General features: G+C 45.6%; 1 protein-coding gene and 1 pseudogene across 1 annotated transcript; one reads left to right on the forward strand and one right to left on the reverse strand.

Annotated features, from left to right (window-relative positions):
* The first annotated feature begins 7,082 nt into the window (after positions 1–7,082).
* On the forward strand, positions 7,083–9,963 carry LOC119338150 (phosphoacetylglucosamine mutase-like). Its single transcript, XM_037610445.1, has 8 exons — positions 7,083–7,511; positions 7,826–7,945; positions 8,042–8,184; positions 8,268–8,519; positions 8,603–9,009; positions 9,111–9,286; positions 9,385–9,481; positions 9,577–9,963. The coding sequence occupies exons 1-8, from the start codon at positions 7,176–7,178 to the stop codon at positions 9,723–9,725; spliced, it is 1,680 nt and encodes a 559-aa protein (XP_037466342.1). The 5' UTR covers positions 7,083–7,175; the 3' UTR covers positions 9,726–9,963.
* A 212-nt stretch (positions 9,964–10,175) lies between these two features.
* Positions 10,176–15,284, reverse strand: LOC119335340 (annotated as a pseudogene).
* Positions 15,285–15,694: the final 410 nt, after the last annotated feature.

Here is a 15,694-nt window from a genome sequence, read left to right on the forward strand (position 1 = left end):
TGGCGTAAACGACAACGATTCTACGATGGAAATCAAGGTGTCGCGCCGGTGACGATGGTGATCACGATGGTGCTTCGGAGATGGAGATCACAAGCACAAGATGATGATGGCCATATCATATCACTTATATTGATTGCATGTGATGTTTATCCTTTATGCATCTTATCTTGCTTTGATTGACGGTAGCATTTTAAGATGATCTCTCACTAAAAATTATCAAGAAGTGTTCTCCCTGAGTATGCACCGTTGCCAAAGTTCGTCGTGCCCAAACACCACGTGATGATCGGGTGTGATAAGCTCTACGTCCATCTACAACGAGTGCAAGCCAGTTTTGCACACGTAGAATACTTAGGTTAAACTTGACGAGCCTAGCATATGCAGATATGGCCTCGGAGCACGGAGACCGAAAGGTCGAGCGTGAATCATATAGTAGATATGATCAACATAGTGATGTTCACCATTGAAAACTACTCCATCTCACGTGATGATCGGTTATGGTTTAGTTGATTTGGATCACGTGATCACTTAGATGACTAGAGAGATGTCTGTCTAAGTGGGAGTTCTTAAGTAATATGATTAATTGAACCTAATTTATCATGAACTTAGTACCTGATAGTATTTTGCTTGTCTATGTTTGTTTGTAGATAGATGGCTCGTGTTGTTGTTCCGTTGAATTTTAATGCGTTCCTTGAGAAAGCAAAGTTGAAAGATGATGGTAGCAATTACACGGACTGGGTCCGTAACCTGAGGATTATCCTCATTGCTGCACAGAAAAGTTACGTCCTGGAAGCACCGCTGGGTGCTAGGCCTACTGCTGATGCAACTGACGACGTTAAGAACGTCTGGCAGAGCAAAGCTGATGACTACTCTATAGTTCAGTGTGCCATGCTTTACGGCTTAGAACCGGGTCTTCAACGACGTTTTGAACGTCATGGAGCATATGAGATGTTCCAGGAGTTGAAGTTAATATTTCAAGTAAATGCCCGGATTGAGAGATATGAAGTCTCCAATAAGTTCTACAGCTGCAAGATGGAGGAGAATAGTTCTGTTAGTGAGCATATACTCAAAATGTCTGGGTATAATAATCACTTGATTCAACTGGGAGTTAATCTTCCGGATGATAGCGTCATTGACAGAATTCTCCAATCACTGCCACCAAGCTACAAGAGCTTTGTGATGAACTATAATATGCAAGGGATGAACAAGACTATTCCCGAGCTCTTCGCAATGCTAAAAGCTGCGGAGGTAGAAATCAAGAAGGAGCATCAAGTGTTGATGATCAACAATACCACTAGTTTCAAGAAAAAGGGCAAAGGGAAGAAGAAGGGGAACTTCAAGAAGAACAACAAGCAAGTTGCTGCTCAAGAGAAGAAACCCAAGTCTGGACCTAAGCCTGAAACTGAGTGCTTCTACTGCAAGCAGACTGGTCACTGGAAGCGGAACTGTCCCAAGTATTTGGCGGATAAGAAGGATGGCAAAGTGAACAAAGGTATATGTGATATACATGTTATTGATGTGTACCTAACTAGAGCTCGTAGTAGCACCTGGGTATTTGATACTGGTTCTGTTGCTAATATTTGCAACTCGAAATAGGGACTACGGAATAAGCGAGCAGTGGCCAAGGACGAGGTGACGATGCGCGTGGGAAAAGGTTCCAAAGTCGATGTGATCGCGGTCGGCACGCTACCTCTACATCTACCTTCGGGATTAGTTTTAGACCTGAATAATTGTTATTTGGTGCCAGCGTTGAGCATGAACATTATATCTGGATCTTGTTTGATGCGAGACGGATATTCATTTAAATCAGAGAATAATGGTTGTTCTATTTATATGAGTAATATCTTTTATGGTCATGCACCCTTGAAGAGTGGTCTATTTTTATTAAATCTCGATAGTAGTGATACACATATTCATAGTGTTGAAACCAAAAGATGAAGATTTAATAATGATAGTGCAACTTATTTGTGGCACTGCCGTTTGGGTCATATCGGTGTAAAGCGCATGAAGAAACTCCATACTGATGGACTTTTGGAATCACTTGATTATGAATCACTTGGTACTTGCTAACCGTGCCTTATGGGCAAGATGACTAAAACGCCGTTCTCCGGAACTATGGAGCGAGCAACTGATTTGTTGGAAATCATACATACTGATGTTTGTGGTCCAATGAATGTTGAGGCTCGCGGCGGGTATCGTTATTTTCTCACCTTCACAGATGATTTGAGAAGATATGGGTATATCTACTTGATGAAACACAAGTCTGAAACATTTGAAAAGTTCAAAGAATTTCAGAGTGAAGTGGAAAATCATCGTAACAAGAAAATAAATTTTCTACGATCTGATCGTGGAGGAGAGTATTTGAGTTATGAGTTTGGCCTACACTTGAAACAATGTGGAATAGTTTCGCAACTCACGTCACCTGGAACACCACAACGAAATGGTGTGTCCGAACGTAGTAATCGTACTTTACTTGATATGGTGCGATCTATGATGTCTCTTACTGATTTACCGCTATCATTTTGGGGTTATGCTTTAGAGACGGTCGCATTCACGTTAAATAGGGCACCATCAAAATCCGTTGAGACGACGCCTTATGAACTGTGGTTTGGCAAGAAACCAAAATTGTCGTTCCTTAAAGTTTGGGGCTGCGATGCTTATGTGAAGAAACTTCAACCAGATAAGCTCGAACCTAAATCGGAGAAATGTGTCTTCATAGGATACCCAAAAGAGACTATTGGGTACACCTTCTATCACAGATCCGAAGGCAAGACATTCGTTGCTAAGAATGGATCCTTTCTAGAGAAGGAGTTTCTCTCGAAAGAAGTGAGTGGGAGGAAAGTAGAACTTGATGAGATAACTGTATCTACTCCCTTATTGGAAAGTAGTTCATCACGAGAACCGGTTCATGTGACAACTACACCAATTAGTGAGGAAGCTAATGATAATGATCATGAAACTTCAGATCAAGTTTCTACTGAACCTCGTAGGTCTATCAGAGTAATATCCGCACCAGAGTGGTACGGTAATCCTATTCTGGAAGTCATGTTACTTGACCATGATGAACCTACGAACTATGAGGAAGCGATGATGAGCCCGGATTCCGCAAAATGGCTAGAAGCCATGAAATCTGAGATGGGATCCATGTATGAAAACAAAGTATGGACTTTGGTTGACTTGTGCGATGATCGGCAAGCCATTGAGAATAAATGGATCTTTAAGAAGAAGACTGACGCTGATGGTAATATAACTGTCTATAAAGCTCGACTTGTTGCAAAAGGTTTTCGACAAGTTCAAGGGGTTGACTACGATGAGACTTTCTCACCCGTAGCGATGCTTAAGTCCGTCCGAATCATGTTGGCAATTGCTGCATTTCATGATTATGAAATTTGGCAAATGGATGTCAAGACTGCATTCTTGAATGGATTTCTAGAAGAAGAGTTGTATATGATGCAACCGGAAGGTTTTGTTAATCCAAAAGGTGCTGACAAAGTGTGCAAGCTCCAGCGTTCCATTTATGGACTGGTGCAAGCATCTCGGAGTTGGAATAAACGCTTTGATAGTGTGATCAAAGCATATGGTTTTATACAGACTTTTGGAGAAATCTGTATTTACAAGAAAGTGAGTGGGAGCTCTGTAGCATTTCTAATTTTATATGTAGATGATATATTATTAATTGGAAATGATATAGAATTTTTGGATAGCATAAAAGGATACTTGAATAAAAGTTTTTCAATGAAAGACCTCGGTGAAGCTGCTTACATATTGGGCATCAAGATCTATAGAGATAGATTGAGACACTTAATAGGACTTTCACAAAGCACATACCTTGACAAAATTTTGAAAAAGTTTAAAATGGATCAGGCAAAGAAAGGATTCTTGCCTGTGCTACAAGGTGTGAAGTTGAGTCAAACTCAATGCCCGACCACAACAGAAGATAGAGAGAAAATGAAAAATGTTCCCTATGCTTCAGCCATAGGCTCTATCATGTATGCAATGCTGTGTACCAGACCTGACGTATGCTTAGCAATAAGCTTGGCAGGAAGGTACCAAAGTAATCCAGGAGTGGATCACTGGACAGCGGTCAAGAACATCCTGAAATACCTGAAAAGGACTAAGGATATGTTTCTCGTGTATGGAGGTGACAATGAGCTAGTCGTAAACGGTTACGTCGATGCAAGCTTTGACACTGATCCGGACGATTCTAAATCGCAAACTGGATACGTGTTTTTATTAAACGGTGAAGCTGTAAGTTGATGCAGTTCTAAACAAAACATCGTAGCAGGATCTACATGTGAAGCGGAGTACATAGCTGCTTCGGAAGCAGCAAATGAAGGAGTCTGGATGAAGGAGTTCATTTCCGATCTAGGTGTCATACCTAGTGCATCGGGACCAATGAAGATCTTCTGTGACAATACTGGTGCAATTGCCTTGGCAAAGAAATCCAGATTTCACAAGAGGACCAAGCACATCAAAAGGCGCTTCAATTCCATTCGGGACCAAGTCCAAGTGGGAGACATAGAGATTTGCAAGATACATACGGATCTGAATGTTGCAGACCCATTGATTAAGCCTCTCTCACGAGCAAAACACAATCAGCACAAAGACTCCATGGGTGTTAGAATCATTACTATGTAATCTAGATTATTGACTCTAGTGCAAGTGGGAGACTGAAGGAAATATGCCCTAGAGGCAATAATAAAGTTATTATTTATTTCCTCATATCATGATAAATGTTTATTATTCATGCTAGAATTGTATTAACCGAAAACATGATACATGTGTGAATACATAGACAAATATAAATTCACTAGTATGCCTCTACTTGACTAGCTCATTAATCAAAGATGGTTATGTTTCCTAACCATAGACATGTGTTGTCATTTGATTAATGGAATCACATCATTACGATAATGATGTGATTGGCATGACCCATTCCATTAGCCTAGCACTTGATCGTTTAGTATATTGCTATTGCTTTCTTCATGACTTATACAAAGTTCCTGCAACTATGAGATTGTGCAACTCCCGTTTACCGGAAGAACACTTTGTGTGTTACCAAACGTCACAACGTAACTGGGTGATTATAAAGGTGCTCTACAGGTGTTTCTGAAGGTACATGTTGGGTTGGCATAATTCGAGATTAGGTTTTGTCACTCCGATTGTCGGAGAGGTATCTCTGGGCCCTCTCGGTAATACTCATCACCTAAGCCTTGCAAGCATTGTAACTAATGAGTTAGTTATAAGATGATGTGTTACAGAACGGGTAAAGAGACTTGCCGGTAACGAGATTGAACTAGGTATTGGATACCGACGATCAAATCTCGGGCAAGTAACATACCAATGACAAAGGGAACAACATATGTTGTTATGCGGTTTGACCGATAAAGATCTTCGTAGAATATGTAGGAACCAATATGGGCATCCAGGTCCCGCTATTGGTTATTGACCGAGAATGGTTCTAGGTCATGTCTACATAGTTCTCGAACCCGTAGGGTCCGCACGCTTAACGTTTCGATGACAGTTTTATTATGAGTTTATAAGTTTTGATGCACCGAAGTTTGTTCGGAGTTCCGGATGTGATCACGGACATGACGAGGAGTCTCGAAATGATCGAGACATAAAGATTGATATATTGGACGACTATATTCGCAAACCGGAAGTGTTCCAGGTGATTTCGGAGAAAACCGGAGTGCCGGGGGGGTTACCGGATCCTCCTCCCTTGGCGCGCCCAAGGGGCCGGCCGGCCTCCCCCCTCCCTCCTTTATATATGGGGGCAGGGGGGCACCCCATAGACACACAAGTTGATCTACGGATCGTTCCTTAGCCGTGTGCGGTGCCCCCCTCCACCATATTCCACCTCGGTCATATCGTTGCGGAGTTTAGGCGAAGCCCTGCGCCGGTAGAACATCATCATCGTCACCACGCCGTCGTGCTGACGGAACTCATCCCCGAAGCTTTGCTGGATCGGAGCCCGGGGATCGTCATCGAGCTGAACGTGTGCTGAACTCGGAGGTGCCGTACGTTTGGTGCTTGGATCGGTCGGATCGTGAAGACGTACGACTACATCAACCGCGTTGTCATAACGCTTCCGCTTACGGTCTACGAGGGTACATGGACGAACACTCCCCCCTCTCGTTGCTATGTCATCACCATGATCTTGCGTGTGCGTAGGAAATTTTTTGAAATTACTATGTTCCCCAACAACGACAGATTTCACACAGGTGGAACAAATTTCATGGTTTTAGTATCTTTGTGATGTAAAATTCGATTCTTTTTGCATCTATTAGCGTTATATCATTTATTGGAAATGCTCTTAGAAGCACGCGTAGGATGGACGTGGAATATTTGCACGCAAGCTCAAATGCGCCTGGTGCAACAGTAAAATGGAAAAAATTTATAAACAAATTTAAAAAATTCTGATTTTTTTTCTTGATAACGCTTGACTGATGTTCTATGTGCCTGCAAAAGAATTATCATGAATGAAAATTTCTGAAAGTCGTGGCCAAAAAACCGACTCCAAAAAAGCTATCAACGAATGTCATTCCATGACGAAAATTTTCAAGCATAGAAAACATTAGTCAAAGGTTACACACACAAAAAAAATCAGTTTTTTTTTTGTTTTTTTTCATTTTCTTTCGATTTTACTGTTAGATCGGAGCATACAAACACTTTCGTCATAGGATCCCTGGTCTGGGTGATCCCTTCGCCCAACGATCTGAAGTGAACCACAACTGATCAACATTCACATCACCTCGCGAACCAACCTGTGGTTGAGATGGTTAGGTGGACAGTGGTATCCCCAATCCACGAGGGTTCAAATCCTGGTGCTTGCATTATTCCTGGATTTATTTCAGGATTTTCGCCGATGCGCTTTCAGTGGGAGGAGACGTTCCCGTCGACGACGAGGCGTCTATGGTGACTTCGTAAATCTCAAGATGATATGCCAGTTCAGTCTCTCGAAGGTGCTTATAGGGGTAGGGTGTGCGTGTGTGCGTTCATAGGGATGAGTATACGAGCGCTTGTGTCTGTACTGTAAAAAAAAAACATCCGCATCACCTCTTCCGAGTCAACTTCGATTCTGATCATACCAGGCTCCAGTCCAACCCAGCCAGCCAGGCTCGCTCCCCCCATCGCGCCCCAGCTTCCCAGCACCATCCAGATCCGCGCCTGCTGCCATGGCCGACCCAGGAGACGAGCAGCGCGCGGCCCTGCTCGCCGCGGCGTCCCTCTTCCCCGTGCCCGACGGCGCGACCTTCTCCTACGGGACGGCGGGATTCCGTGCCGACGGGAGCACCATGGCCCCCGCGGTGTGCCGCGCCGGAATCGTGGCAGCGCTGCGCTCCGTGAAGCTGGGCGGCGCCGCCGTCGGGCTGGTCATCACGGCGTCGCACAACCCCGTCGGCGACAACGGCGTCAAGATCGTGGACGCCGACGGCGGCATGATGTCGCAGGCCTGGGAGCCCTTCTCCGACGCCCTCGCCAATGCCCCCACCCCCAACACCCTCCTGCAGGTAGTCGAAAAGATCAATTCAGCTAAATTCTATACCGGTTCTTCCTGCTCGGTACATATTTGCTGTTTGTTTCTCTTAGGTTTGTTTGCTAATGCCTCAGTTAGTTGTTGGATAAAAGAAAGTATAGTGATGCTAACTGTAGCACTGTACTGATGGTGTTCGAAAGCCAAACCAGGATAGGATGCCTCGGTTTTACCATTGCATTGGACTAGTGGGATGCCTAAGATGTTCACTTTGTTACTTATAAATTACTCGTAGTTCCTACCAACCTTCTAGTTCGTTCTCAGTTTGCCTTGGTCTTTGTTCATATGCAGCTGGTGATTCAGTTTGCAAAGGATGAGGGGATTACACTTGGTGGAGGTCACTCGGCACAAGTGCTGCTGGCAAGAGACACGAGGCCCACTGGAGAGTACCTCCTTGACGTTGCAACCAAAGTACGGCATTAACACCCTCTGTTATGTTTTAGTATAGTACTGACTTATCTGTTGGCTGAGTTGATCTGATTACTTATCTGAAACACTTTTGTGAAGGGTATAAGCGCAATAGTAGGTTCAGTTGCACTTGACATGGGGATCCTGACAACTCCGCAGCTACACTGGATGGTTCGGAACAAAAACAGAGGCTTGAAAGCCTCTGAAGCAGATTATTTTACACAAATCACTGAGTCATTCAGGTCGTTTGTCATTCCTGCACGTGTAATCAGTCACGGAGAACACTGCATTATTTGCTGAACAATTGCATTGATTGGCACAACAGGCATTTGTTGGAATTAACCCCTGATGATAAAGGCATCGATGAACTAAATGAGAAACTAATTGTGGATGGCGCAAATGGTATTGGTGGGTTGAAATTGGAACAAATAAAGCCAAATCTTGCCAGATTAAACATTCTTGTGAGAAATTCAGGAAAAGAAGGAGATGGAATACTTAATGAGAGATGTGGTGCTGACTTTGTTCAAAAGGAGAAGGTTCTTCCTCTTGGATTTGGCCCTAATGATGTTGGTGTCAGGTGAGTATTGGTTACTGTTTAGATTTGCTGCGTTTTGTTCACATTGATAGATACTTATGTGGACATTCTGATATAACACTCAGGTGTGCAAGTTTCGATGGTGATGCAGATAGACTTGTTTATTTTCATGTTACATCGCTTAGCAAGACTAGTGTTGATCTTGTCGATGGCGATAAGATATTATCACTATTTGTCCTCTTTATCAGAGAACAGTTGGATATCATCAATGGAAAAGACAATAAAGGATTATTGCCTACAAGGTTTGGTGTAGTTCAAACTGCTTATGCCAATGGGGCATCAACAGAATTTCTTAAAAATATTGGTCTTGAAGTTGTCTTCACTTCAACAGGAGTGAAATATCTCCACAAGAAAGCTCTAGAATATGATATTGGTGTCTACTTTGAGGCCAATGGACACGGGACAGTGCTATTCAATGATGAGTTTGTCTCACGGCTTGAGTCTTTGACTGCTAGGCTTTCTGAAGCTGCAGGTGAGCTATTCATGGCTTGTGCAAAAGCTCTTTTCTTTTTAGCTCTTTTGCTGGTTTTCCTGTATTGATCTAAATGCCCTTCGCCATAACTCTTTCCTCAGGTTCTCCACAGCACCAAGCTGCGTTGAGATTGGTAGCAACAAGTCAATTAATTAATCAAGCAGTGGGTGATGCTATAAGTGGAATGCTTTTGGTGGAGGCTGTTTTACAGCATAAGAGATGGTCATTTCAGAATTGGTGTGACCTATACACTGATCTACCAAGTAAACAACTTAAGGTAAGTTGTTACTTTTGTACTAATTCACTATTTCTTTAACTTCTTGGTCAAGCTTCTTATGACTATTTTGTTTCCATAATAATGTGACTGTTGTTCAGGTTAAAGTGAAAGATCGAACTTCTATTGTTACAACCGATGCAGAACGAAAAGTTTGCCAACCATCTGGCTTGCAAGAATTGATAGATAAGGAAGTCGGTGAGTAATATCTTAATTGTGTGACATTTTTGTTACATTTAAAATCTGAACATTGGTGAATGAAAATGTACTAAAACTTATGTATTTTATTGCAGTTAATTACTCTCACGGGCGATGCTTTGTGCGGCCATCTGGAACTGAGGATGTGGTAAGAGTATACGCAGAGGCATCTACCGTGGAAGCAGCGGACAGCCTTGCAAAATCTGTAGCACACCATGTTGAGCGCATTCTCGGGTTTTGCTAGTTGCGTTCTTCTTTTATCTTTCATCTCTTTCTGAAACGTGTAATTTTCAACTTTAGCTGATTTCCCTACGTTTTGAAGAATGTATACATATATTTTGTTTCTGTGCAAAATTGCTGATTTCTTTTTTATTGTACAAGTGTATGTAGAGGCATTACTTTACGTTTTTTACTGTACACATGGATCATGGAATTGAAGATTCTTAAGCAAGTGGACTAAACTGATTCTTGTTATGTTGTGATTGATGTGTTTCACAAAGTTTGAAATGAATGGATTGGAGAAAATTCAACTGAAAGGTAGTACTCAAGTAGGGGAAAATGCAGTTTTATAGTGCTGAAAAATGCGTTAGATTATCAGGACATGATTCTCGGCAACACGTCAGTGTCAAGAATGCATGCAGTCAAAATCTCAAAGTACCATTTTTGCTGTGCTGCATAGAAACGGACAGCTATGTAATACACCAGGCAAGAAAAATAACTTCATGAGCCTCATCAGTGTGTCGTGTATCTCACACTGACACGAATTTTGGAGTAGCTACCCAATGCAAAGATGCAGAGAACTAGAGATCCTTTCTTGATGTATACTGAGGCTTTAGCTAACAGCCTCACTCAACATCAGCAACAGTGGCCTGAAGCACACAGCCACACAACCTGTAAGCTCAAAGGATTCCAAAATACAGTGTAGTCTGCTTACCAGGCACCAAGCTGCAAATTTGGAAGACCATCACAAGTGCAGCACAGCGAGCAACAAATACCACTACACTTCATAGTTTGCATAAAAAAGTGAGTCCACTTCTCCACAGAAACTGTAAGATCAGCTGTCCTCCTTCCTCGCCGGCATCACCGTGAACGGGTCCTCGAAGGAGAAATCTGCCCCGACTCTGAGGCTCCAAGCATCGCCTCCTTCAGGACGGCTACTCCAGATGATGCACTTTTCACAATATTTACTCGCCAGGTTTCTAGCGCTGTATTGCGCCTTGACAAGCGCCTCGTCCGTCGAGAACCGCGTGAAGCTTGGATTGGCCATGAAAATAGCTACCTTGTCCAGCGCCCGTGCACTCTGAAAGACGAACTCTAGGAAGCCAACCTCACCTCGGTCCCCTTTGAACTCCCGGAAAGTCAGCATGTTGATGCGCGAGAGGAGGTTTTGTTTGGGATCAGACTCCTCCCAGAACTTGACGGTGAGGCGGTTACCAGTGGGCTGACCACATTTTGCGCTCTGCAAAAAATAGATTAAATCAGTCAACAGCTGGGAAAGCATCTGACAAAGCTAGGCTGACATGGTGAATGAACCAAACCTCAAATTAACTATGTTGTTGAAGAAATGAAAAATCAATACTGCCATGCACTAAACTAGCACAAATCAGCCTACTGGAACAAAAAAAAAATACTGTGTCGGTGTTGTCACTACATATGCAGCCTCTCTCATCTATAACAAATTAAAAAGTGGGGCATCAGATTTCAGTTTACTGTGGAGGTCTTAAACAGCTGAAGGTTTACCAGAAGTATTCTTCAACACAAACTTCCAAATGTGAGCCATGAATACCAGTTAATACACTGGTATGGGGGTACAACAAGAACTTTCCCTATTTATTACTTAATCGAAGACAAATACTGCAAACTGTATGAAGTATGAACACAATGAAAAAAAACTAGAACAAGAAAATCCAGAAATAGCAGAACATGAAGAAGCAGAACAATATAAATCAAAATAATAGCATTATAAACTGTGTCACAACAAAACTTTGGTAAAAATTGTCTTAACAAATCTAGTCTATGTTCGTAGAAAACACCTGATGGATGAGAATAAATAACAATGATGGGCTTTTTTTAGCCATACTGGTCAAGTATGCCTATCATATTGATGATATTATCATCATCTTATTCTGTTATTCACGGATAAATTACTTAGCATGCAAATAAGTGAGAACACCACAAGCAACAAAATCTGCTGCAAGATGGGAAAAAACCTTCTGGCGTGTAGAGGAAATTACTAACATTGTAAGCAAGGCAAGAATAAGCTGAGATAAATTGGTACGTACGTAGTTTTCATTAGCTGTCTGGAACCGGAAAGAGAAGGTTTGAAAAGGCAATTGTATTATTAATATTGTTGTTCAGGAAACAACTTTCAAGAGGGGGTATCCTTAGAAACATGGTCAGTGTTGAGTAGACTTCTGTTGACTGTCGTTTCCATTAGCTAAGACTCAGCATGTACACCACATGTAGAGCTAGCTGCTCAACACTAAATACTGCAAATTATAATGGTCCATAACTAAATGTTGGATCAGATTTGTATGACATGTGACAACTAGGACCCTCAATGACAACTCTATACTTCAACGGATGAAAGTAGCAGAATGTACTAATTACTAAATAGCCTAGTAGTGCAAAGAAAAGAAAAAACATGGACAACAAATTAAGATATTTGTGAGGCTGCAAACTTCAGTCCGCATGTCGGTGGGAATGACACCTATGGGATCAACAGGATCCCTACTGTGGTCGGCGGGCGCGGGGTTGCGAGAAGAGCGGGTCCAGGAGCCAGCACAAAGGTCGTTTACCCAGGTTCGGGCCGCGGAGGTCGCGTAATACCCTAGTCCTGCTTTGGTGTGTATATCAGTGTTCTTGAACTAGCTATTGAGCGTGACTTGCCCAAAGAGCCGAATCCCCCTCCAGTACGCCTCGGGCCTCCTTTTATAGTTGAAGGAGGCGCCACAGTGGCACACAGGAGGTGTAAAGGGTACAGTAGCTATGTTTATCCCTTGTCATTACGGGACAAGACGCATTAAATGCGCCTCTGAGGTGTCCCCCTGCTTTATCGCCGCCTCGCCCTGCTTCGACGCGCGTCCAGGCCAGCGAGGCGGGCAGCGCCATGTAGGCTGGCAGGCTGCTGAGGTGGCGCCGTGGCAGCGTCTTCACGAAGATCTGCATGCCACCACGCAGGTGCTTGCTGAGTTGGCCTCGGGACCGCACGTCGCCACGCAGGTGCCCGCCTAGCTGGCTGGGCTGGCAACTGCATGGGAACGGCGGTGGGGTCTTGACGCGTGCGGGCTTGGCCGCGGCCTCGCTGATGTCCTCGGCAAGGGTCTTGCCGGGGGGCCCGGCAAGGGTCTTGCCACTGCGGTCGTCCCCGGCAAGGATGTTGCCGGAGGTCTCGTCTTCTGGTCCTCATCTCATATTGTGTGTTAATGATCTTCACAAAGATCTGCATGCCACCATGGAGGCGCCTCCCGAGCCTTGGTTCCAATGTGGTTGATGGTGATGGAAAACTCGGGCTCAAGGGTGGCGCGCTTTGTTGGTGTTGGGCAGGTTGCCCCGGCAAGACTCTTGCCGGGGCTGCGGAGGCCGCCCCGGCAAGGGTCTTGCCGGGGGAGCCACCTCGCCCTCTCGCTCTTTGCGTTTCTGTCTTGGCGTCGCTTCGATCGTCCCGTGGCTTCAGCTTCCCTCCTCTGCCCTGCTAAGTGTGGCCGCAGGGGCGGCTCTGACTGCCCATGCACAGGTAAAGGGGTGCAAAGTAGAGCCCCTACTTCTGTACACCGACACCGCAGTGGATGACTTTAGTCTTAACAACATTTTATCAGATTTGATCTTCAATACGAATTTCTGGATGTGAGCTACAATAGCCTCTTTCTATAATAAATTACTAGGAGAAAAATTCCCAAGATCCTGATATGGTTAAACTAGTGTAGTAGCATCAATATAGCGATCATGGTAGTACTAATACTGGAAAGCCTCAGGAAACTGTCTACTTTGATGTGCTAGTTTACTATGTATAACTTTCAAAAGTCTGAAATAAGTATTCCATCTGTTACAGTAACTCGTATGAACACAGCGAGAAACACTAGAACAAGAAAAGTTGGACATACGTAAAGAAGCAAAGCACCAAAAATCAAGGTATCAAAATAATAATGATTGTGCCACAAAAAAAAAAACACTTACCAAGTATCAACAACTGATCAGCATGAAATGCTTAATAATTTTATCTGTATAGTATAGTCTACGCATGTAGATGGTGGCTGAGAACAAATAGCAAGGCATGGAATTTAACCTATAAGTGCTCACATAAATATGAAACAAAAGGAAAAAGATCAAATAAAGAGCTATCATGATGACTGACTTGAAATATGCAATCAATCATAATATGCAGTATCTCTGCAACCACATATAAAGAGCTACCAGCCTATCACAACCAGCAACAACAGGCGAGAAATCCATGCAAATGTAAGCAGAATATGGATTGGTGACAAATACCATAATATGCAGTCTCTCGGCGTTGGGAAAGCATTTGAGGAAGGTGGGCACCATCTTAACGTCATTGCGAACCCCGAAACACACATTCAAACTAAGAATCTTCACGCTTGTGAGCAAGGCACTTTCGCTCGCCTTTATTCCGGGCTGAAATTCGCCGAATTCGAGCAGAACATCACACAATTGAGTCATCACATAATTATATTTGCTGACTGAAGAAATGGAGAAGGGAGATGTACCATGATGACAGTGCCTTGGACCTCTAGGATCTGTCCTGGCTCTAAATATCCAAACGCCTGCAGCTTGGGGGCATCGACAATCCTGAGCCTGGTGCACAAGCCACCAGCGGGTTTGCAAGGCGATGACAGGATGAACCGCTCGAGGCATGGAGTCTTCACCACGGCGATGTCCTCCAAAACAAAGCCGCAGATTTGCAGGCACCGCAGGCTCTGGCTGACGAGACGTAGACGCAACCCACCCTTCATGCATCCCACGATGTTGAGGATCTCCAGGACGGGGCTCCTGGCGACGAGGGAGTCGACGACGCCGTGCTCCATTTCGACGAAATAGAGGCCGAGCTCCCGGAGGCGGGGAAAGGAGGCGCCACGCAGGGCGGCCGTGCCCGGCAACTTCCAGACGCCGACGTAGAGGCGGGTGAGGGTGGTGATGGTGAAGAGCGTGGCGGGGAGGGGCACCTCGAGCGGCCACGGGCGGTTCACGAGGAGGAGGTCCTGGACGCCCTTGGCGGCGAGGAGCTGGAGCCAGCGCGCGAGCTGGGCGCGGTACCCGTCCATCTGGCTGCAGATAAGGTGGACGCAGCTGAAGGGGCCCGGGTGCGCTTCGAGGATGCGGGAGACGGCGGCGATGACAGCCGGCGAGTTGGCCGGCGTTGGGCGGAAGGCCTGGGCTTTGGGGAGGAGGTGGATGTCGACGAGGACGAGGGGCGTGGAACGTCAGAGCGCGCGCCAGCGGGAGGAGAGCACGGCGGTGCGCGCGGCGTCCTTGACGGGGAGGCGGGCGACGATGTCGCGCAGGATCTCGCGGGGGAGGCGGCTGATGCGGGCGGCGGGGAGGGCGGTGAGCCGCGCGCCGTTGTAGAGGGGGTAGTCGGGGAGGTTGTGGTAGATGTACGCTAGCATCAGCTTTGCGCATCGCTCCCTCTCGTGCGGGTCGGCCGCCATCACTGGGTTGACGTTGTTGAACGGTGCCTGCAGGTGCTCGGCCATGGCCGACAGCGGCGCCGGTGAGGGGTTTGTGGATTTGGGGCTTCTGGAAGAGTGGCTGTCGGCTGTGGATGCGAATGGTCCGCTGTGTGACAGTGGTGGCCCTTTGGCTGGGTCGGTTCCGACTTCCAACACACAAGTTTGCTAAGAGCAACCCCAACGGCCTGACCGAAATGGACAACGATTTTATCAGCTTTTTTTGTCCGTTTGCATCGTCCGTCCGCCCGTTCGTGTCCGTTTTTCCGTTTGCATCGGTCAGTGCGCTCGGTGGGAGGTAGACGCATTTTGTGCATGTTCACGTCGGCATTCAGTCAAACATATGGTGGGCGAGCTCCCGCACCGCCTCGCCGCGTAGCTCGCCCCGTCCCCGCACCCGCGAGCTCGCCTCCGCGTCGCCGTCCCGCCCCGCAGCTCCCGCCCACGTCATGCCGTGTCCCCGTCACCCGCCCCGCGCACTCGCAGCGCCTGCCCACAGCTCGCTCTGTGCCGCCACGCAGCTCGCCGC

The sequence above is a fragment of the Triticum dicoccoides genome, chromosome 7B (assembly GCF_002162155.2).
Source record: "Triticum dicoccoides isolate Atlit2015 ecotype Zavitan chromosome 7B, WEW_v2.0, whole genome shotgun sequence".
In the NCBI taxonomy this organism is placed as follows: Eukaryota; Viridiplantae; Streptophyta; class Magnoliopsida; order Poales; family Poaceae; genus Triticum; species Triticum dicoccoides.

Excerpts from the sequence above, each read along its gene's own strand:
- LOC119338150 (XM_037610445.1), top strand. The coding sequence starts at position 7,176 with ATGGCCGACCCAGGAGACGAGCAGCGCGCGGCCCTGCTCGCCGCGGCG. Across the intron at positions 7,946-8,041 it reads TCCTTGACGTTGCAACCAAA|GGTATAAGCGCAATAGTAGG; the intron begins GTACGGCATTAA and ends ACTTTTGTGAAG. Across the intron at positions 9,482-9,576 it reads ATTGATAGATAAGGAAGTCG|TTAATTACTCTCACGGGCGA; the intron begins GTGAGTAATATC and ends ATTTTATTGCAG.